Consider the following 24,393-nt stretch of genomic DNA (forward strand, 5'->3'; position numbering starts at 1 on the left):
TGACGCCACCTGGGTTTCAGAAGGTGGAAGGAGTTCAGGTGTTGAGCCTTAAGGGATTGGTCTTGTGACTGGTCTAGCCAGTGGTAGTCCACGTCCTATTGCAGCTCTCCCTGGGTTTTTGAAACGGGGCGAGTGTGACTCTGTGTTAAATGAAACCAGGTCAGGACTGAAGTAGGTTTCAGGCCGACGAGGCCGTACCATATTTAAGTGCGGCTGGAGTACTAAGTACCAGTTAGAGAGATGCTCTCCAAATATTTATGATTCATCTGATGTGATGCCACAGCTGACTAAAGCGCAGATGGAGTGTGTCCCAAATGCCACCCTATTCCCAATCTAGTGCTATACATTTGACCAATGTCTATAGGGCTCTGGTTAAAATTAGTGCACTAAATATGGAATAGGGTGCCATTTGGGATACTGTCTGTGTCTGCTCGGCATGTCACTTTCATATGTTACTACCGTGGGAAACATGGGGGGGGATTTACGTAGAGGTATAGATTATTTCCAACAACTGTAGAAGTTATATTGTGTTAACTGTGAGCAGTGAAACAAGCTGTTGCTATTTTGATGAGGGCTTGGTAGTAAAATAAACTGCGTATCCTCAGTTTAGATTTCATGTAGCGTTAGTGGTACAACACTGCCCCCATGAGGTGGTTCAGTGTATTGTAACCAGGCAGGAACTATTAGACTGAGTTCTCCGTTTGCAACATGCCAAATTAAATGCTGGTAAATGAACACGGATTTACATAGTTGACCAAGGTCTCCTTTTCTTGGGGATTTAAGCCTTTATGGTGGTGGGATGCATGAATGCATTGTTGGGTGTTTTCGTTTTTCAATTTGTTTTCTTATTATGGTTACTCTACAGCTATGTCATTGATCATCCACTACAAAATCAAATCAATTGGTCCCGTACACATATTTTGTAAATCTATTGATCTATCAATCTCCCGAGTGGTGCAACAATCTAAGGCACCGTATCTCAGTGCTAGAGGCATCACTACAGACCCTGGTTCGATTCCAGGCAGTATCACAGCCAGCCGCGATTGGGAATCCCATAGGGCGGCGCACAATTGGCCCAGCGTCGTCAGGGTTTGGCCAGGATAGGCCATCATTGTAAATACAAATTTATTCTTCACTGACTTGCCTAGTTATTAAAAAAAAAAATATATATATATATGACTCTGGGAAAAAAACTTGGTTCTACCCGAATCACAATGGTCTCTTTCTCTCCCTTTCGCCCTTCTTTTGTTCCGCCGCCTCCTCTCCTCCTCCTCCCTGCTGCCCCCATGCAGCCCCTGTCTTCCGAGGAGAACTGTCACAGCAGCACCTACTCCAGTCAGTCGGACAGTCAGTACGGCACGCCCCCTAGAGGCTGGTCAGAGGAACTGGACGAACACGGACACACCCTCTATGTCTGTGAATATACTCATGAGAAGGTACTGGGGCTCTCCTCTCCTCCTTTGGCTTCACTCTCTCTGTTTCTCTGTCACTTCTCCCAGGGCTCAGGGTATTGTCCCGGGTTCATAGGGGATGGGTCCTAAATCAGTAAATGATGCATGTCTATGATCATGTACCCATGGCAGGACTGGATTTGGGAATTTTGGTTGAGAGAAGTTGTTTTGTTTGCCTTTTATTTTTGAACATTTTACCCTGCTGTTATCCTTGACAAGCAGTGTATTTATGAAACTGTCATCAGTGCTGATGTAGTATATGTGTTTGTAGTGGATAAAGCACGTGGACGAGCAGGGAAGGCCATACTACTACAGCGCTGATGGGTCCAGGTCAGAATGGGAGCTACCCAAAGTAAGTAAACATATCCATGTATTGTGTTACGTTGTGTTGTGCTGTGTTGTTGTGCTGGTTCTGGTTTTACCTCCTATGCAAGTGTTTTCCGTAAGTACATGGAGTAGGCAGCCAAATAGAAAAAGTAGCCAGCAAGGGAGTTCCTGGTTGGGAGGGTCCGGGTGGCATGCCCCCCGCAAATTTGTTTTGCAGAATGAGCTCTATTTTGATTCCACCCGAAATACACAGCTAGATTATTGAATACTTTAATGACTTTACCTCCCAGATTGGTAAAAATGTGTTGTGGTATTGAGTAGAAAGGCATGATTTACAATTAAAATGACTGAAAATGTATAAATTCAGTGTGTTGTTGTTTTGGATATCATGTAGGTCTATATGATCAGAACTATTTTCTAAGTAAGAACATCTTTTTTGAACATTAAACCCATATTCTCTTGATTAAAGTCATGCTTTCAGTTTTACTGAAATGTATTATTTTTGTCCTTCAAATTATGTATTTGATTAGCGTTGCTGCTGTGGACACTTGGGGTAAGAAAACCAACCTGTCAATCAGTCACTGTGGGTGGGACTTTGAGGGAAGGCGGTAGATTAGTAATGTAGTCAGAAAAACTAGTTTAGTCTACGCTTTCAATTTAATTTATTGTGGAAAAAACTAAATCTTGTCTACTCTATCTAATTAGTTTATTGTGGTAAAAGCCTATGAAAAAAGTTTGTTCTGTCAAGTAAACATGAATTCCCTGTTGAGAAACAATATAAAATGTAATATATAAAAAATATATAAAATATAAAATGCAAAATGTTCAGTGGGGGAAGATGGTTCTCACCGATTCGGTTCCATTCTGCTAAAAGATCCTCTCAAAAAATAACCGTTTGTTCACAAACTACCGATCACTAGGCTACACTGACATGTGACTTTAGCAGCACTGGTAAGTCTGGAAATGGGCTTCGAATCCTCTGAAAATACAACTAGATCTTTGGCTTACTTGCCCCGATGCGATACCATGGGAATATAGACTGAGTGTACAAAACATTAGGAACACCTGCTCTTTCTATGACAGACTGACCAGGTGAAAGCTATGATCCCTTATTGATGTTACTTGTTAAATCCACTTCATTCCGTGTAGATGAAGGGGAGGAGACTGGTTAAAGAAGGATTGTTAGGCCTTGAGACAATTGAGAAGGTGAATGGGCCAGACAAAACATTTAAGTGCCTTTGAACGGGGTATGGTAGTAGGTTCCAGGTGTACCGGTTTGAGTGTGTCAAGAACTGCAATGCTGCTGGGCTTTTCATGCTCAACAGTTTCCTGTGTGTATCAAGAATGGGCTACCACCCAATGGACAACCAGCCAGCTTGAAATAACTGTAGGAAGCATCGACGTCCACATGGGCCACCGTCCCCGTGGAACGCTTTTGACACCTTGTAGAGTCCATGCCCCGATGAATTGGGGCTGTTCTGAGGGCAAAAGGGGGTGCAACACAATATTAGGAACGTTTTCCTAATGTTTTGTACACTCCGTTGTAACTACGTTGTATGATTTTGTAAATATTAAAGGGATATAGGAGATCGACTTTTCAGTCAGTTCGACAGCTTTTTTTAAACTAGTCAACACTTGCTGTTCGGTCGTCAATCAAAGCACAGTAGCGTAAATAGCCTATACTCCTGGCTCTGTGGCTCGGCAGGTAGCATGGCGAGTAGGAGCTGACAAGGTAAAAATCTGTTGTTCTGCCCCTGAGCAAGGCAGTTAGCCCACTGTTCCCCGGGCGCCGAAGACGTGGATGTCGATTAAGGAAGCCCTCCGCACCTCTCTGGTCTAAAGGGGTTGGGTTAAATGTTGAATGCATTCAATTGTACAACTGACTAGGTATCCCCCTTTCCCATTATAGGCCTATGAAACACGCAGAATAAAATAAATGAATGTGCCACAAAACAATAATTAAGTGGATTTCAACTCATCGTTACCACGTACATTAGAACTCCCTCCTCCGTGAAAATAAATTTGACTGCAGCCAACCACAGCGCACAAAAATAATAACACAGATACCGAGAAGCAGGACAGACAGCAGACGAGCAAACCAGCAGTGTCCCTGTCATCACTCGCTTTGTTGACTGTCAGGGACCTGTCCTATGAATAGATCACTAGAAGATGCATGTCGTTCGTTTTAGCGGGAGACTGCTACACGAAGGCTTTCCTGACTAGCGAATTGAAACTTTCAAATGAAGAGAAGCCTAGTTAATTTATGAAGTGGAAAAAGTAGCTGGCTCACAATGAGTCTTATCAGCTTTTTAGCCGGCGGCCGGTGCTTATGGAAAGTACTGCTCTGACACTACAACCAGGTAGCACACTTCCTACTGCCTCAGTCTATTTCCTCCCCGGTGATCCACAGTCGTCTTCGGTCTCCGTCACCTGTGGTCCATTGGCGGCGTGGAGGTTGTGGCCTAATGTACTTGACAGGGACTATTAGTGGCTAGTGACTCTCCTGTAATCTTGTTGGTTTAGCAGGGATCAGAGAGGTAGAGAATAGGCATTAGCTTTCATTTGGCTGGCCAACCGGCAGATACAGGGATACAGACACACACACACATACACATACATACTGTAGATACAGATAAGCTGGGTGCAATGGTATCCTTTAGTTATCTTGGATGAATACACATGCTGGGAGCTCCTTCTCTCTGAGAGGGTGCCTTCTGATGGGTGACTGATGATGCGCTGGGCCATGAGAAGAGAGGTATGAAGAGGAGATACTGGAAAAATGCCAAGCAATAGCTCTTCTAGGACCTTTTACTTTGTCATCTGATCAGTGGAGGATAATGAGTTAACCCTGGACCTCTCTTTTTCTAACCCTCACCCATCCTGTCTCGCTTCTCTCTCTTCTCTTCTCGCTCTCTCCCTCTCTCTTTCTGTCCTCTGACTTTCTCCACCGTCTCGCTCTCCTGTCTCCCTCTCTCCCTCCCTCCAGTACAACTTGTCTCCTCCCCAGCCAGGCGATCCCCCCAAGAGTCGTAGTCTGGAGCGGAAACATCCAGACCCCATCGTCCTGACCAAGTGGAGACACAGCACCTACGTACTAGACCTCAACGACAAGGTAAGACCACATGCTCTCGGTCTATGTGTACAGTTACCTTCTTTCAGAAACTCCATGTTTACTGTTGTCAATTCCATTGAAATGGTCAAATCCGGAACTAAACTGAAATTACAATACCAATTTTCCTCATTGATTTAAAAAAAAAATTAATTTAATGAATTGAATGGAACGGCCCCCAACCCTGGTTGTCACCAACCACCACTTTTTTTTTAATGCTGTAAATAAGTTTGACGCTGCTCTGTAAGAGTGTTCTTGAACCCTATCGAGGTTGTCTGGTCAGTACCACAGGTGGTTAGTCTGGCCAGCATGTGGTCACTTCACATCCTCTTGGCCTTGTTTGGGTCTCTTGAGTTTTTATCCCTAAATAGCTCATTGACAAATCCCAGTCACAGGCGATGTAGGCTAAACCATGCTCTCCAAACATTCTCCTTGGGACTAGTCCGTTGGGTCCATTGTACCTGGGAAAGTTAATCAGGTGCAGCCGAAACATTTGAACATATTTGACGGATGTATTTGACCCAGATCTTTGTGGTTCTGTTCCAGTTCTCTTTCAAAAAACTCAGGCGCTTTGAATCGAGCCATCACATGGGGAGATCTGGTCGCAATCTTTACCGTGGTAAAGTTAGTATCTCCCGCTCTCACACCTCCCCTCTTACTCTGCCTCAACCAATCCAGAGCGGAAATGATCAGATACCTACCTGTTGCTGATTTAAGCCAGAAATGCGGCGTATGAGGCTGCCACGCAAAATCTTAACTCGATCTTGATCCTGAATCAATTCCTTTACTCAATCAAATATGCTATGTTGATCTCTGTCTGTCTGTGAGTCAAACCAAATCATTTAGAGAATGCCGTTGACTATACCCTGAAAGTGAAACAAAGCCTTTAATCTAACTAACATTTTTCCTTTTTAGTTGACACAACCACTTCACAATAACCTAGTTGTATGTTGGCGTAACATGTTTAAATCCATTGGCAGTTTGACGTCAGGTAATCTGCCTTATGTACCCTCGGGTGCAGTGCATCACTCTCGCTCTATTCCACGGGGGGACGAGTGTCTGCGGGTTTTAGATACTCTCTTATACTTGAATGATGAATTAAGGTCACTAATTAGTAAGGAACTCCCCACACCTGGTTGTCTAGGGCTTAATTGATCGTAAAAAACAAAAACCTGCAGACACTCGGCCCTCCGTGGAAGGAGTTTGTCACCCCTGCACTAGCTATTATGGAAGATTTCTGCTCCAGATTCTTGATACATTTTCTCTTTCTCACCAACTAACCCTAATCTGACCATTCTCTTCATCCTACCTTGTCTAGTCTCCATCATCATCATGTTGACCTTGTTCTTTATCACTCTGCCTGTCATTGTGTAGGAGTGTGGCCCTACAGCCCCCAAGCACAGTTCTCCTGACTTTGACTCCACAACATGCAACATCCATCTAACATGTTATGTCTCCTCTCTCTTGACACAATTGGTGCATTTGTAAATTCCCTCTGGCTATCTACTCCGATTTCAGAGTGCTCTCGTCTGTGTGCCAGAGTGCAGAATAATTGATGAATTTCTGAACGCTCAACACCCATTGAATGGCTGGTGTTGGTAACCGTCAACAAAAAAGCGCAATTAAATTGTTACCAGCAGTACAGTTACAGTCACCAAATCTCTGGTTAACATGAACAGCCTAACCAGCTCTGCTAGGGTGAGTAAAATGGTCTGAGTAAGGTGTTCTCTCATTTGTGTCTGGAAGCAGCTAGCAAACTAGCCAACATTAGCCAATTAGCTTGGGTGCTTGACTGCCAGAACGCTCAGATCAACCCTACTCCTCGGCCAGAGCATCCAGTGTGCGCTCCAAGAGCAAAACGCTCTGAATCTACAAATGGGCAACCTGACAACGTTCTGAATTTACAAACACCCAGAGAGCACTCTGGCACCCCAGATTGAATTTACAAACACACCCAATGTCTCACCAATGTGACATCACCATCTAACTGAACAGCAGCAGTTAGGGAGAGCTCCTCCTAAAAATGTGCTTCATGTCGTTAAATTAAATAGTTTTTAGTGAACAGTTTGGTTGTTTAAATGCAGTGCTGTGTTCTCCACATCTGTTTTTCCTTTGAGGAGATTGTTTGATTTTGAAAAAGATTTTGAGATTGATCAACATGGATCTGAAAGCCAACTAGTCTACTAAAGCCTTGTTCACATTCGCAGTTTAAAGTGACGCAGCTCCTATTTATTTGCATATCTAATTCAAATCTGTTGTTTTTCCTGCAGTCTGACAGCCAAAAGGACATGGAATCAGATATTTCACGCCACATTTCATGCCACCTTCGTAGGTGGTTTGAAATCCGATACAAATATGATTCCTGGTCATGTGACTTGTGTCTGAATGGTCAATCTGATTTATTTGCCCTCATGTTGTTTTTAGACTGTTATTCAGCATTAGTGAATGTTCTAGAAAGCTGAACAGCTACCTAGCTAGCTAGTTGATTGCTGCGGCTAGCCAAAAAGGGCTTGTTTTGAAAGTTGGGTCATGTTATCTTGTGAGGCTTTAAAGAGTTCTTACCCTGTGATTTTGAACATTCAAAGCAACTGGGAAACGTCCATGGCAGGCATTAGCTTGTCAGCTTAGCTTGTTACATCACTGATGAGTGATACGAAGCACAAGCACCACCACCGACAGTCAGTAGAACAAATTGGATTTGAAAAACAAAACTGATTTGAGTATTACGGCCTGCAGTGTGAACAAGCCTTAAGTTGTCTTGATCATCTAGCAAGAAGCAACAAGACAGGATTGAGGGACTAGGACATAAGGACAATGAGAAGGAGGGAAAATAGAGGATAAAACCAACAGAAAATGAATTGATTTGGAGGATTTAGGGAGGATTTCTAAAGGAAAGACCGGCATTGAAATGAACCAACATTAACAAACAAAAAAGCAAATAAAGGTGAGAGAGGATTGTTTTGGACATTGTAATTTGTGTGTACAGTGTTAATTACACTAAATTACACATTTAATAGCTTTATATTTTCATTTTAAAAAGTGCGCTATTTAAAAAGTTGCATGCTTCAGTGCTCAAATTCGATAAATAACAATGGCAACAGTAGGAGGATCTTGGCCCATTCCATTTGATCCACCAGCAGAACAGAACTCTGAACATTCTAAACAGCATTACAAGAAAAGGCTGCTGAGGGAAAATTCAGAGACATTGTTTGCTGATTATACCCTAATTAGAGACAATAATACAATCTCTGACCTTCGGCAGGGTAGCCTAGTGGTTGGAGCGTTGGACTAGCAACCGGAAGGTTGCTGCAAGTTCAAACCCCCGAGCTGACAAGGTACAAATCTGTCGTTCTGCCCCTGAACAGACAGTTAACCCACTGTTCCTAGGCCGTCATTGAAAATAAGAATTTGTTCTTAACGGACTTGCCTAGTTAAATAAAGGTTAAAAAAAATATATACATTTTTTTTAGAGAGCATACTGCTGCTTGGTGTTCTGCCTCATGTAGGCACTTTGGCCATGGCAGAAAGAGAGAATCACCAATTGTCAAATATCTTGGTATTTGATGTACAGGAGCCCGATAATCGACTCTTCACCTACAACAATGCCACCGTAATGATTCAAGGCTTAGAAGCTGCACTTGTCCTCGATACAGTGCCTTGCAAAAGTATTTATCCCCCTTGGTGTTTTTACTATTTTGTTGCATTACAACCTATAATTTAAATGAATATTTATGTTGATTTCGTGTAATGGACATACACAAAATATTCCAAATTGGTGAAGTGAAATTAAAAAAATATCTTGTTTAAAAAAAAATCCCCAAAATAGAAAACGTGCTGCATGCATATGTATTCACCCTCATTGCTATGAAGCCCCTAAATAAGATCTGTTGCATCCAATTACCTTCAGAAGTCACATAATTAGTTAAATAAAGTCTGCATGTGTGAAATCGAAGTGTCACATGATCTCAGTATATATACACCTTTTCTGAAAGGCCCTGGAGTCTACAACACTACTAAGCAAGGGGCACCAAGAAGTGAGCGGCACCATGAAGACAAATGAGCTCTCCGAACAGGTCAGGGACGAAGTTGTGGAGAAATACAGATCAGGGTTGGGTTATAAAAAAATATCCTAAACTTTGAACATCCCACAGAGCACCATTAAATCCATTATTTTTTTTAAATTGAAAGAATATGGCACCACAACAAACCTGCCAAAAGAGGGCCGCCCACCAAAACTCACGGACCAGGCAAGGAGGGCATTAATCAGAGAGGCAACAATGAGACCAAATATAACGCTGAAGGAGCTGCAAAGCTCCACAGCAGAGATTGGAGTATCTGTCCATAGGACCACTTTAAGCCGTACACTTCACAGAGCTGGGCTTTACGAAAGAGGGGCCAGAAAAAAGTCATTGCTTAAATAAATAAAATATCAAACACGTTTGGTGTTCATCAAAAGGCTTGTGGGAGAGTCCCCAAACATATGGAAGAAGGTACTCTGGTAAGAAGAGACTAAAATGGAGCTTTTTGGCCATCAAGGAAAACGCTATGTCTGGCACAAACCCAACACCTCTCATCACCCCGAGAACACCATCCCCACAGTGAAGCATGGTGGTGGAAGCATCATGCTGTGGGGATGTTTTTCATCGGCAGGAACTGGGAAACTGGTCAGAATTGAAGGAATGATGGATGACGCCAAATACAGGGAAATTCTTGAGGGAAACCTGTTTGTCTTCCAGAGATTTGAGACTGGGTCAAAGGTTCACCTTCCAGCAGGACAATGACCCTAAATCCCAGTGGCTAGATGTGTCAAGCTTATGGAGACATACCCCAAGAGACTTGCAGCTGTAATTGCTGCAAAATGTGGCTCTACAAAGTATTGACTTGGGGGGGGGGGGGATTGAATTGTAATGCACTCAAGTTTTCTATTTTTTTGTCTTATTTCTTGTTTGTTTCACAATAAAAAAAGATTTAGCATCTTCAAAGTGTTAAGCATGTTATGTAGTAAATGATACAAACCCCCCAAAAATACATTTTAATTCCAGGTTGTAAGGCAAAAAAATAGGACAAATGCCAAGGGGGTAAATACTTTCACAAGCCATTGTATACATGAGTTTACATCACTGAAAGAGCTAGCAGACACCTTGTAAGAGAATGGCACTCTAACACCACAGCCCAGAACAGCAGCACACAGGCAGAGCATCCCATGGCCTTCATTTTATGGGACATTTCTCAGAGTGAAACTACTATTCCCTGGCATGTCAGTCAGAAAGCTATGGTACCCAATCACAGCGAGTGCCTACTTTGTGCATGACACAAGTAATTTTTCCAACAGACAGATTATTTCACCTATAATTTACTGTATCACAATTCCAGTGGGTCAGAAATGTACAAACATATTTATGTACAATATGTATTTATTGTTTACAGTAGTAAAAGACGCCAAACAATGTACAAAACTGTGCCTTTAAACAGCTTGGAAAATTCCCAAAAATTACGTCATGGCTTTAGAAGCTTCCGATAGGCTAATTGACGTCATTTGAGTCAATTGGATGTGTACATGTGGATGTATTTCAAGGCCTACCTTCAAACTCAGTGCCTCTTTGCTTGACATTATGGGAAAATCAAAAGAAATCAGCCAAGACCTCCAGAATTATTCTTTTTTAGAAATGTCTGGTTCATCCTTGGGAGTGATTTCCAAATGCCTGAAGGTACCACGTTCATCTGTACAAACAATAGTTTGCAAGTACAAACACCATGGACAACGCAGCCATCATATCGCTCAGGAAGGAGATGCCTTCTGTCTCCTAGAGATGGATGTACTTTGATGCGGAAAGTGCAAATCAATCCCAGAACAGCAGCAGAGGACCTTGTGAAGATGTTGGAGGAAACGTGTACAAAGTATCTATATCCACAGTAAAACAAGTCCTATATCGACATAACCTGAAAGGCCACTCAGCAAGGAAGAAGCCACTGCCCCAAAACCAACATAAAAAAAGCCAGACTACGGTTTGCAACTGCACATGAGGACAAAGATCGTACTTTTTGGAAAAATGTCCTCTGGTCTGATGAAATAAAAATAGAACTGTTTGGCCATAAGGAACGTCGTTATGCTTGGAGGAAAAAGGGTTATGCTTGCAAGCTGAAGAACACCATCCCAACCATGAAGCATGGGGTTGGCAGCATCATGTTGTGGGGGTGCTTTGCTGCAGGAGGGACTGGTGCACTTCACAAAAAAGATGGCATCATGAGGTAGGAAAATTACTTGGATATATTGATGCAACGTCTCAAGGCATCAGTGAGGAAGTTAAAGCTTGGTCGTAAATGGGTCTTGCAAATGGACAATGACCCTAAACATACTTCTAAAATTGTGGCAAAATGGCTTACGGACAATAAAGTCAAGGTATTGGAGTGGCTATCACAACGCCCTGACCTCCATCATATAGAACATTTGTGGCCAGAACTGAAAAAGTGTGTGCGAGCAAGCAGGCCTACACACGTGACTCAGTTGCACTAGCTCTGTCAGGAGAAATGTGACAAAATTCACCCAACTTATTATGGGAAGCTTGTAGAAGGCTACCAGAAACTTTTGATCTTGGTTAGACAATTGTAAGGCAATGCTACCAAATACTGATTGAGTGTATGTAAACTTCTGAACCACTGGGAATTTGATGAAATAAATAAAAGCTGAAATAAATCATTCTCTCGACTATTATTCTGACATTTCACATTCTTTAAATAAAGTGGTGATCCTAACTGACCTAAGAGAGGGAATTTGTACTAGGATTAAATGTCAGTCATTGTGAAGTTTAAATGTATTTGACTAAGGTGTATGTAAACTTCCAACTTCAACTGTACATTTTAACGGTATTAAATCATATCGTCGGTAATTTGAAATACACCGGTATAAACAGTATATCGCCCAAACCCCTCTCTTTCTCTCCTGCATGTGTTCTTTCTGTCTCTATCTGCTACCGTGGCCAACATCCTTTTCTACTGTCCAATCTCCTTTTTAGTTTATGTTGTGTTTCTCTGTTACGGTATTGTCTTTCACCTTGTGGGACCATTGATAACGAACCGTTTGAATCAATAGATTGTGCGTCTGTGTTGTAGCACAGCCTATCGGTGGTACAATGAAACATGTCTGTTTGCATGGGCATCACACCCTTTACTGGTGTGTGTGTGTCTCATTGTGTGTGTACATGTGTGTGTGTTAGTGTGTGCTCAAGTCATGAGCCGCATTATGTTGTTCTAATCTTTTTTCTGTATCTCACGGCCGCTGGCTGTGTTTTCCTTCTCCCCTGCTGTGAGGGTGGGTGTTTGTGGTGTGTGTGTGTGTGTGTACTTCTTGGGTCTTTAAAAAATCTATTTAACTAGGCATGCCAGTCTGACTGTGTTAATGTCTCCTGTCTGTCTCCCTCCACAGCCCTCTGAGAAGTGTGGAGTCCTCAACGTCACCAAAATCACTGAGAATGGCAAGAAAGTCAGGTAAAACATACTGTACAAAGATCATATAGATTAGAAAACATTGTCATTATCTCATGTGGAAGTAAAAGGACAATACAGCATCATACAGACAAACAAAACAATGCCATTGATTCTTTGTTGATATAATGGACAGACTGATGGTTGATAAATGCTTGTGTTGGAGCTAGAGTTGCAAAGGGAGGGTATCTCACTGGAAACGTTTTAAGTTTACCGGTAAACTATCAGAATTTTGGTATCTTTCAAAGATAGATTACATTCAATAACAAGACATCTAGTGGCTGTTTTGGGCCATTTAGATTATCCCAGGTGTCTGTAGTAATATCTGTCCCTCTGTGTAAAATAATTTAAAGATGATTTAAAAAATAAATAAAATACAATGACAAAACTGTAAAGCATCCTGAATATTAGGGCTGACCCCATTTAGTCGACTGGACGATTGTTTGGTCGATAGGCTGTTGGTCGACCGAGATTTCTATAGTCGAGCAGTAGCAAAAAAAATGATAATAATGGTGTACAATGTGTGATTTGCGCCTATCTGAGTGGACTGATCCATTGTGGAGGCTGTGGGGATGGCGCAGTCCATCTCTAAGATATGTGCGACTTAAATTGTATATGGTTATATTACGTAAGAACAATGGTGAAACACAATTCAATTTTTTTTAAATATAATTTTATAGCAAATGCGCTTTCTCCCGCGTTGGATAGTGGTCGCTGTCCGCGGTCCTGAAACACATCAGTGTGCTGTTGAATTGGCACCTTTTCCTAGACCATGTGGCTATGTGCATAATGGCAAAGTTAAGCAACATAATGAGAACAATGCGGCGGAGGCAGCAATAGAGTTGGGACATGAGAAAACAGGCCTTGCCTTACTTGTCTAAGAAAAGGGAGAGAGGAAACCCAAACTTAATTAGGTAGTTAAATGTTTTAATGTAACCTTGATTTAACTAGGCAAGTCAGTTAAGAACAAATTCTTATTTACAGTAGTGGCCTATTTTTATTTATTTTTTTACAAGTTATTCAAGTTAACATTGCCAAAGTTACGATAGCTTATCATATATTTTCTGTTAATTACCAAAATGATTGAAGATTCCGGTAGCTTTGCAACACTAGTTGGGACTGGTTGATAAATGGTTGTGTTGTGATGGTTGATAAATAGATGTGACGTGGTTTATGGTTGATAAATGGTTGTGTTGTGACATGGTTGATGGTTTTATAAAGGGTTGTATTGTGATGGTTGATTTAATGATAAATGGTTGTGTTGTGACGTGGTTGATGGCTTTATAAAGGGTTGTGTTGTAATGGTTGATAAATAGTTGTGTTGTGACGTGGTTGATGGCTTTATAAAGGGTTGTGTTGTAATGGTTGATAAATAGATGTGACGTGGTTTATGGTTGATAAATGGTTGTGTTGTGACGTGGTTGATGGCTTTATAAAGGGTTGTGTTGTAATGGTTGATAAATAGATGTGACGTGGTTTATGGTTGATAAATGGTTGTGTTGTGACGTGGTTGATGGCTTTATAAAGGGTTGTGTTGTAATGGTTGATAAATAGATGTGATGTGGTTTATGGTTGATAAATAGTTGTGTTGTGACGTGGTTCTAACAGGAAGAACTGGACATCTTCGTGGACAGTACTCCAGGGCTCCTCACTGCTCTTCGCTAAAGGACAGGGGAGTGGCACCAGCTGGGTACGTACCCCATCAGCCGCCTTGTTAGGAACCACCTTGAGTTAAAACAAATGTGGCAGAGTTTGTACAGCTGACTTCAGTTAATTAAAATTAAAATTTTAAAAATGAGAGCTGAATACCTCCCCTACTTTTCCAATAACCTGCAGGAGTTTTTCACCTCAAGAAGAGGGTGGTAGTTTTAGTGCCTAAGAACAACCTGGTTTGCTGTCTATCTCCATTTAGTAGTAGTGCTAGTGCACCATAGGTCTTTCGATCTGTTCTGTTTCCCTTGTCCCTTCTTCTTTCATCTGTCTGCGACTCTATATTTGCCATCCTTCTCCTCTCCTCTTACTCTATTATTTTCCTCTCCTTCCTTTCCTCTCCTCATCCAAAGCCGCACTACCGTAGTGGCTCCATCCCTGAGCTGCTGCTCACTCTGCTGGCCAACTGGAAGCGTTCGGTCAAGCCCTGCCCAGCTGTCTCCTATGTCCACTCTGTCCATGGGCGTGCCCCAGCTGCCACTGTATGTCTCCTCTGTCCCTGTGCATGTGTTCCATTTGTCCCCCTGCCTGTCCGTCATGCTCACACTATCCCCTCGCCCTATCCCCTGCCTGCTACTCATAACCTAGCCTGATTGGTTGACCAAGGGATGTAGGGGGATGCGTTTCCTCTGGGTCTGTTCATGACACAAACTGTTCACAACCCCTCTTGTTGGTGGAGATCATTTTGCAGGTTTAAAGCTTTTTTTTTTTGCAATTCTATACATTTTGCCATGTCTGTGTATTCATATGATATTTGAGTGATAAAAAAAACCTCATATCTATGGGCTAAAAAAAAACTAAATTAAAAAAAAACTTAACATGAAATGGGCTAGTAAATCTGAACATTTCAGACAAGTTATAAATAGCTCTCTAAGGTAATCCCCCCCCCCATTGTGCCCCACAGTTTGGGAACCACTGGCCTAGATAGAGGTGTTGTTGATATGCATACAATACTAACCTACTGAGTACAAAAAAAAATGATAACAGTTGAACTTCCCCGTACAGTACTAAATGTTCAGCTTGCAACACAGTGGTGTGAGTAAGATCACCCGCGGTTTATCTTCAAGTCAACGTAGCGGTTAATAACGGCGTGTAACTATAACATAGTAACTTGTAACACTGCTTTGGTTGTTTTTAATGCAACTTGAAATAACAACTGTGTGAAAAATACTCATGAAAGATGTACCACTATTACTATCCTTGAGTTGGAAACCCAGCTCTCATCTGATTTGTCTGAATGTTGAATTATTTCCTTGTAGAAGTTTGTGGGTAACCAGTCGAAGCCGGAGTTCACTGTGGATCTCAGAGGGGGGTCAGTTGATTGGGCATCCAAGGATAAGTCAAGCAAGAAGCACGTCATTGAACTGAAGACCCGTCAGGGGACGGAGCTGCTGATCCAATCAGAGATTGACAGTGTCATCAACGACTGGTACCGAGCCCTGACAGACACCATCAGCACACATGTGAGTGGACCTCTCTCTTCAGTCCAGAGCTTAGTTAACTACCACACCTATAACATAATCAAATCCTGCACTAACTTGCTCTGTTTAGATGTCCGTCAGAGGGACTAGTAAAGTACAGTACAAGCCAATGATGCTCTAGAATCTCTGTAATGAGGGTCTTCTGAATATTCATTTATTTTTACCTGTTTAGTTCCGCATCCCTCCAATAGAGGGTAGAACTGGTCCAGGTTGACTTCCCTAACGGAAGTTGTGTGTGTGTGTGTACGTGTGGGGACAGGCATGGGAGTCAGATGAGGCCATAGAGGAGGACATGCCTGAGTCCCCCGGGGCAGAGAAACAAGACAAGGAGAAGGACCACCGAGACTCCAAGAAAAACAGAGGTGCCTTGACTAAATATGCTGTGAGAGGGTGTGTTTGTGCGTGTTTTTTAGTGATCTTAGAAGGTATTGTCACCAAATGCCCTCTTGGTACCTGTTTAGACATTTTCCTTCCATATGGTTTCAGCGATGAAGACGTCTATAAGTATGGACTCCACTGACCAGAAAAAGACTAGAGTGAAGCTGAAGAAGTTCCTGACCCGCCGACCCACCTACCAGGCCGTCAAGGACAAGGGATACATTAAAGGTATGGATGGAGATTGGGTTATGGGTTCCCGAGAATGGACCTACTGCTGTCCTCAACTAGAGGAAGCTAAATGCAGTGATAAAACCCTTGGTAACGAAACATTGTAAGTTGACGTCTCTCCGTGTTGTTTCTCAGACCAGGTGTTTGGCTGCAGTCTGAGCAGCCTGTGTCAGAGGGAGAACACGTCAGTGCCCAACTTTGTCACCACGTGCATCGACCACGTGGAGGCCACAGGTACGAACGAGCCATACATCTGTTCCTCTATCTGTTCCCTCTCTCTGTCTTGAGTTAGGATTAGAATTTTTTCAGATGAGACGTCAAGATTTTTGTAATGATGATTGTGTGCTCAGCCACACGAGTTCTAATGCCCCCCCCCCCCCCCCCTCTCTCTTCTCCCCCCCCCTCCCCCACCCCCCTCAGGTCTGAGTATAGATGGCATATACAGAGTGAGTGGGAATCTAGCTGTGATACAGAAGCTGCGCTTCGCTGTGAATCACGGTAGGACTTAACTCCCTTCAATGATATGATGTTATAGCTTTTTCCACTAGCTTTGGTACATGGTTAGTGACATAGGTACTGGAGGTATAGTCATTTTGTAAAGAGGTTTGGGTGTCAGTCAGTCCAACATTAACTTGTGTTGTGACTCTCAATTCTTGAACAGACCATGATCTCTTGTCTTAAAAGCTGTGTCTCTATATCCTAGATGAACAGTTAGAACTGGAGGACAGTAAGTGGGAGGACATCCACGTCACCACGGGAGCCCTGAAGATGTTCTTCAGAGAGCTGCCTGAACCACTCTTCACCTATGACTCCTTCAACGACTTTATCAACGCCATCAGTGAGTAGTAACACACTTAACTACACTGTATCGTACTTTACTATGTTGTACTTTACTGTGTTGTCTAACCCTGTTCTTTACTGTGTTGTCTAACCCTGTTCTTTACTGTGTTGTCTAACCCTGTTCTTTACTGTGTTGTCTAACCCTGTTCTTTACTGTGTTGTCTAACCCTGTTCTTTACTGTGTTGTCTAACCCTGTTCTTTACTGTGTTGTCTAACCCTGTTCTTTACTGTGTGCTTGTCCTACTGAGCCACTGTTTCTAATAGTTACATTAAGGTTTGATGGTTCACCTAAAGACAATGTCCATTAAGACATTGACTTCACGCTCAATTTACCACTTGGTTTAAATGATTCCAAATATTTGCTGTTTGAAATGTGTCCACAAGACGGCGCCCTTTATCATCTGAATTCACCCTATTCAATTAGGATATAATGTAAATCAGGGTTCAAAGACGGTCAAAACACCAGCAAATCAGCTCCAAGTGGTTGTAATTTTGGAAAGGATACCAATGCACAATTAAGCAACAAGGCACAAGAGGCAGTGCTGTATCATGAGTACAGTCACAAGTAAACAGCATTGTTTTATTTACCTGTGACTGTCTGTGTTCATGATACAGCACTGCCCTGTGTGCTTTATTGGTTTTACAAAACCGTTACCAACATATTCAAATAACAATGACTTAAACAGTTTCATTAAAACGTTATTTTGACAAGTTAGTTGTTTTGGTCATATTGCTACAGACATGTTGTCCGTTCTAACAAAATGTTTGCTATGCAGGCTGGGTAACGATATTGTCACTAGCCAACTTCTGCTAACTGAGTCACGCCAAACATTGAACCTGGAATGACAGTACACGAGCTGCATTTTAGTTTGTTTTAACTTTTTTTTCTATTTGCATTTACTTGGATATGTCCAGGATAATGAAGATGCGTGATTTCGCCTGGCTCAGAAAAAAATGGTCTCGTCTGGGCACCGTTCACTCTCTATAGTACAGAGGAAATGGAAATTCCAAAGTGAAACATTGTTTCTGTGGTCGGACAGGGAGACGGCGAGGCTTATATTAACCCCCGCTGTACCAACCTAAATGTTAGGCTGGAAGCAAGGGGAAATAATTTGCGAGTTGAGATCAACACGAGATGATTCATACAGAAACATGAACATGATATTATTATGAGATGCAGTGATAATTGTCAAATGGAACTGTAAGCAAGCCTAGTGTGCCTGTGAAGGCCATTACAACACGACTAGGAATGCTGCTTGTCCAATCAGCATCCAGGGTCCAAACAACCAGTTTTATAATGGAGAGATACAGTACCAGTCAAAAGTTTGGACACCTACTCATTCAAGGGTTTTGCTTGATTTTTTACTATTTTCTACATTATAGAATAATAGTGAAGACATCAAAGCTATGAAATAACACATATGGAATCATGTAGTAACCAACAAAGTGTTAAAAGTGTTAAGCAAATGAAAATATATTTTAAATTCTTCAAAGTAGTCACCCTTTGCCTTGATAACAGCTACTTTAGCTACTTTGAAGACTCTCAAATATAAAATATATTTTGATTTATTTAATACATTTTTGGTTACTACATGATTTCTACAATGTAGAAAATAGTAAAAAAATAAAGAAAGAAAAGCCCTGGAATGAGTAGGTGTGCCCAAACTTTTGACTGGTACTGGAATTGTGATCGTTTACAAATGTAAGCAAGGTTTAAAATGATTGTTTTAGTCAAATGTTATCCGTTTATGATTCTTGCAGTCAATTTGAAGTCTAACAATTATTTGTAATGATGTTCTATCCCCCTGACCATCCTCTCAAGAAAAAGTCTCGTTAATGATCCCTGATGTAAATGATGTTTTTCCTTATGCAGTGAAACTAATGGTGTCGTTTTACCTTTCACTCTCTTCCAGAATGCTCGGATTACAAGCAGCGAGTAAACTTAATAAAAGACTTAATCAAGCAGTTGCCAAAACCGAATCACGACACAATGCAATGCCTCTTCAAACATCTCAGAAGGTAAAGCAAAAAGCATGCTACATTTTGGCTAAGCTGCGATATTACCCAAAGTATTTGTATCGCATTTTGCATGTGATGTTTTTTGAATACCAGCAGTAGCTTACATAATAGATGTAAAGTTTTGTCTCCAGCGTGTACCTGAACCCTTTGTTGACCAACCAACATATGTATTGTGTTTGCTAAATGATAGGCCTATCTCACCATAACGGATCAAAAGGGCAGTTCCAGAAAATGTCAGATGTGCTGGTCCATCTTTAGCCCAATGGCCTGTCTAAATTGGGGAGGGGGGGGGGGGGGTTTACTCCTTCTAGTCCGTCCCTGTATCTCACTCTGTCCTCTCCTTCCTGTCTCTCCAGGGTGATTGACCATGGAGAGGCCAACCGAATGACGACCCAGAGCGTAGCGATCGTCTTCGGCCCTACCCTGCTCAGACCTGAGACCGAGACTGGGAACATCGCTGTTCACATGGTATATCAGAACCAGATTGTTGAGCTCATCTTACTGGAGTATGAGAACATCTTCGGCAGGTAGAAAAGAAACACCTGATGAAGAGGCCTGTGAGAGAAAGAGGATGGTCTGGTGACTGGTCGAACCCAACACGGCTTATTTGTGTGACTGAAACATTGCTGCTGTGGACCAAGCAATTTAACGAAAGAAAAACAAAAATGTAATTATTGTTCATTTGATAAAAAGATTAATAAAGGAAGCTAGTGAACGACTTTGCACTTACCCTTTTGAGAGAGCTAAGTATGATGTAAATAAATACAGATTTCATTCACTTTGGTTACAATGCCTGCTGTGAGTAGCAGGGCGGATCCATTTGCTTCAGGAGGAGGGTGTTGATTGGTTGGTTGGTGAGCTGGATCGTGTCGTCATTGCCGTGACAATGGACGGAGTGCAGTGTGAATGGCGTGGATGGATCTCCCTTGACGTGATGTGATCCAGTGGATTTGAGTATTCAGGGTATAACTGTTTTACACTGGATTCCTATGGCCAGCATTAAATACAGACAACATACAACAAGAGCTTGGTGAATAAGACTTTCATTGTTTTGAACTGGAGTGGAACTGAAGAAGAGTATTATGGGATACATTCATGTGGCCCGCCGGAGTGACTTCCTCCTTTCTCTGATGACGTCGCAACACATCAGCCGGGCACAGCCCACTCCAGATCATTCAAACAGCAACAACTACCCACTGAATGAATGGCTGGGTGGTCTCTCCCTCAATGTCAAATCAATGGAAGCCCATATCCTGCTACTACCATGTGTTATAGTAAAGACCAAGCTTGGTTGTGTGTATTAAGACTACTCTCATTGCTTTGTGTTGGGAAAAATATTACGCTTAACCTCCTGAACTGTATATTCTCAGTTTTGTGGAACATTGGCCATGTTGTGGTGACCATATTACTGCCACACCTGCAGTCATGAGTCATGACCACAGTACAATTCCACGTGACAATTGAGTCACAGTAATCTCCTTTTGTGCAATCTGGACATGCTTTGGTAGTACCCAACTTGCTAACTACCATCTGGTCCTAATGGCCTGGTACTCTGGGCTCTATTGTCCCTCTAACCACTCTGACCTTTAATGCAAATTACATTTAAATATCACATCAAACACTTATCATCAAAACAGCAGGCCTATACAGTGTAAAACTCACCTCACTGTGATGATCAATTTGAAGAAAGAAGTTCAACAGCCGGTTGAAACATTGTAGGACATGGTTGGTTTGGAAGTCGTTTCAAAGCTTAACACAACTAAATGGCCACCTCTTTCAAATGTGATGATTCATTCTAAACATCCATATGCATATTAGAGCTTATGCATATTCTAATGAGCCCAAGCCCCCCCCCCCCCCCCATGAAAAAAAAAATAGCTGAATAAAAATGATGATTCTGCTTTTATACAATTCATAGCCTACCACATATTACCATGGCAGAAAAACAAAACAAAAGTGATTTAAGATGTATTTGGTACATAATTGGTCTAGCCTTTTGAGTGTGGACTGTATTATTATGTATACTGAATAGGACTGGTTACCTAATGCTGAGCTCCAACATGTATATCCATGAGTCTGGGAGAGAACGTGTTGGTTCATTGATTGGGCAGGGCGGTTTAGCCTACAATTATTGATTTTGTATTTGATTTTGATTTTGAATAGCCTAGTAATAGGGATTTTTTTTTTTTTTACAAATATTTAATAATTCACTGGGTGACACTTTAGCTATACAGAATATCGCACCACCATGCATTTCCATCTCCTCTCTTCTTTGTTAATTTCTCGAGCTCGCAGACAGTTTAGGGAAATATGTTTCGTTGCGATGTTCCCGAACAGATTTCACTTGGTTTACCAAATCAAGCACTAGGTAGCTGCAGGAACAAGGTTGGAGACCCAATGCCATACAGTGTTTGGGCGGAATATCACCTATCGGGCAGCGAGAGCATGCTCCTCAAACAGTGGTTGATGCGTGTAGAGGAGGAATACGTGTTTTTATTTGTTTCTCAGCTGCTCATATTAAGCACAATTCCGCTATAAAACCGAAGTAGCCTACAAAACGGACCGTCGGGAAAGCGCGCTGCCTCCGCTGTTCAAGTGCGTACAGATGACATGTCTTTTTTCCCCCTGTTCCTGTTCCTGCCCATTTAATAATGGGCCATTCTAAATCGGAACTAATTTGACATATTGATCAAGACAAGATTAAACTGAGAATAGTCTGATGGATGAAAATATAAGCACTTGATGGGAGAACAGCTGTGCAGTCTGAGGCAAGGAACAGAGCAGGCTTTTCTCCAATCAATCATCAATTAGTCGCGTCATGCAGCCCATACATGTTTTGATTTCTAAGTCATTCTAAGGTTTGTATCATTCACAGCTAAATTTGCCAAATAACTCTAAATCTAGGATATAGGACCAGTTTCAAATGATCACTGTTATGCTCAACATAGACATTTCATATGCGCACTCGTGCCGTAATGGGAAATATATTATTTCAATTATACTCTTCTTACTATACAATCAAATCAAATAATAGCATGGGACTTATAACCATATATTGTCAGCTAATTGGACAAGCCTACAGCCTATGTCATAGAGCATAGCCAGATAACTAAAATATATTTTCTACATATATTTCTTTAGACCTGACTAAAATCTATTAGGCTTTTTTCAAATATCGATGTTCCAAAGGCATGCATTAACCAGCGGTTTGTATGCTGGAGGTATGGAGATGCTAATTGAGTTGTATGTTAATTACCGGTCAATTACCATGAGATGGGGCAGTCTTTTGCTTGATAATAACCGGCTGACAAAATTTCATGACCGCCACATTCCCTACCTCTGACTTCTGTGATGTTATTGTATGCGCAGCATAAAGCCAAGGTGGCATGGATGAATACAGAATCAGTATTAAATATGGGGTCTCTTGGAGGGGACCCCTGGATCAACTGGATGGGACATTACTCATATGTATTGCTTATATTTCCCCTGCTTTTATAATGACAATAATTCACCATAAAATTCATTCCAGGGAAATGAACTGGACCCCAGTGAAATCATCAACAGTGGTCAGTATATCACATGACTGGCTTTGGGAAACATCCAAACAAACCTGTGTTTGTTGGGCTTAAACAGTAAATAAACTGCTTTATGTTATGATGAACAATAAGCTGAAGACTCTTTGTATCCCAAATGGCATTCTATTCCCTATGTAGTGCACTACTTTTGCCCAGGTCCCAAATGGATCTGATCAGATGGTAGTGCACTATAGAGGGAATAGGGAACCATTTTGGATGTAGCCTAAGATCTTCCCTAATGTGTACAGATGTGTGTCATTGTGAAGTCTCATGTGCTTGGTATGGTAGGCCTCTGCTAGTGACAGGCCTTCATATTTGTAAAGTGGACATGTAACTAAAGGTGTTGAGTGGCGATTCCCTCCCTTTCTCCCTCTCTTCCTTTTTTCTCTCGTGTCATTGAGTTACTGCAAACAGGATAAGAGCGATGAGGATGCCAGGGAATAGCAGTCACCCCTAGCATGACTTTTTCAGATCAATTTTTGCATCCCAAATGGCACTCTCTTCCCTTTTTAGGCCTGCTTTATAATCCCTCTGTTTACCTAAGCTAATATGAACTGGACTGGGACTAGAGAGAAAATTATACTGGAAAAAATAGTATTACATTAAATTAAAGTTGATTGCAATGGAAGGTAGAATGCAAAAAAAAAGCCTCTGAATATTATGTACAAGCAACCTACATTAAAAAATGTCCCTTATAGTAATTCAAGTATGTATGCTTTGATGGCGAGTGGTTGGTTCAAGTGATATATCACCACATGATTTTGTAAATCTGAATTGTCCACAAGAATACATACAGTATTGATCCTTACAAAAGAGGAAGTGGTTTTGAAAGTGTATCTGGATTTTGGCGCATGGTCAGTTGCACATTTTGAATGTACTTTTCAGACCAACTACTGTTTGTGACATTGTTATGTCTAATAAAATAAACTAAATGGGACTCAACAGTGTAACCTTTTCACTTTCTGTTAAGGGTGGCAATGGATAACACTAGTAACTCACTACTGTACAGTCATATACGTAACAAGTCTGTCTGATTCTCTGCCTTCTTGGGACACGTCTCCCTCGTAAGAGATGTTTCTTACCTCAATGGGATCGACCTGTATAAAGGCTAAATAAATCCATTGCAGGTAAACTGGGCCAGAACTGGACTAATAAACACACTATGCCAACGAACGTTTGAAAGCAGCAGGTGGACCTTCTATATCGCCTCTGACCAGAACATCAGTCGATAAAGAAACATGCGAGTCTGCTTTCTAGGCATCTCAATTAGCATCCCAATCAACAGCAGCTAATTGTCTCTATGCTACAGTGAACATCTCATTGACAGCTATTGGGACTTCACACAATTATAATTTAACCATGACTCATGAATCACACATTTAATAACCATTATGTCTGAGTCCCAAATGAGACTCTGTTCCCTATGTAGTGCGCTACTTCTGACTAAGCCCCATATAGCTCTGGTCCAAAGTAATATACAGAGTAGGGTCTCATTTGGGGATACAGGCTGTCTTTTCCAAAGATGTTCTGCTGGAGGCCTGTAATGACAACACACAGTTAGTGCTAAGTGATTATTTTATTTAGTTGCAGTAGTCTATGCCCCTGGATTTTTGCAACTGCAGTCATTGTCAATAAATATAATTCTCACATGGGCATTCCTAGTATCTAGGTGGGCGAGGGCAGTGTGGAGTGCAATTGTGGTTGCGTAGTCTTTGGATCTGTTGGAGCGGTGTGCAAATTGGAGTGGGTCTAGGTTTTCTGGGATGATGGAGTTGTGCCATAACCAGCCTTT

At 41.7% G+C, this 24,393-nt stretch overlaps 1 protein-coding gene across 3 annotated transcripts in view; it reads left to right on the top strand.

The window, feature by feature from the left end:
- The window catches only part of LOC135522625 (rho GTPase-activating protein 12-like), a 98,139-nt gene extending 74,601 nt beyond the window's left edge, over window positions 1–23,538 (top strand). The window contains exons 4-18 of one of the 3 annotated variants that reach the window (XM_064949062.1): window positions 1,293–1,436; window positions 1,723–1,803; window positions 4,765–4,890; window positions 5,434–5,511; window positions 12,311–12,372; window positions 13,978–14,059; window positions 14,433–14,561; window positions 15,339–15,542; window positions 15,820–15,922; window positions 16,047–16,166; window positions 16,302–16,400; window positions 16,587–16,664; window positions 16,870–17,004; window positions 18,921–19,026; window positions 19,383–23,538. In XM_064949062.1, the coding sequence (XP_064805134.1) occupies window positions 1,293–1,436; window positions 1,723–1,803; window positions 4,765–4,890; window positions 5,434–5,511; window positions 12,311–12,372; window positions 13,978–14,059; window positions 14,433–14,561; window positions 15,339–15,542; window positions 15,820–15,922; window positions 16,047–16,166; window positions 16,302–16,400; window positions 16,587–16,664; window positions 16,870–17,004; window positions 18,921–19,026; window positions 19,383–19,557 (1,722 nt within the window). In that variant the 3' untranslated portion in view covers window positions 19,558–23,538. The remainder of the gene's footprint in view (window positions 1–1,292; window positions 1,437–1,722; window positions 1,804–4,764; window positions 4,891–5,433; window positions 5,512–12,310; window positions 12,373–13,977; window positions 14,060–14,432; window positions 14,562–15,338; window positions 15,543–15,819; window positions 15,923–16,046; window positions 16,167–16,301; window positions 16,401–16,586; window positions 16,665–16,869; window positions 17,005–18,920; window positions 19,027–19,382) is intronic. The other 2 variants (XM_064949064.1, XM_064949063.1) reach the window with 2 other exon arrangements.
- Window positions 23,539–24,393: the final 855 nt, after the last annotated feature.

Source organism: Oncorhynchus masou, chromosome 30 (genome assembly GCF_036934945.1).
Source record: "Oncorhynchus masou masou isolate Uvic2021 chromosome 30, UVic_Omas_1.1, whole genome shotgun sequence".
Taxonomy (NCBI): Eukaryota; Metazoa; Chordata; class Actinopteri; order Salmoniformes; family Salmonidae; genus Oncorhynchus; species Oncorhynchus masou.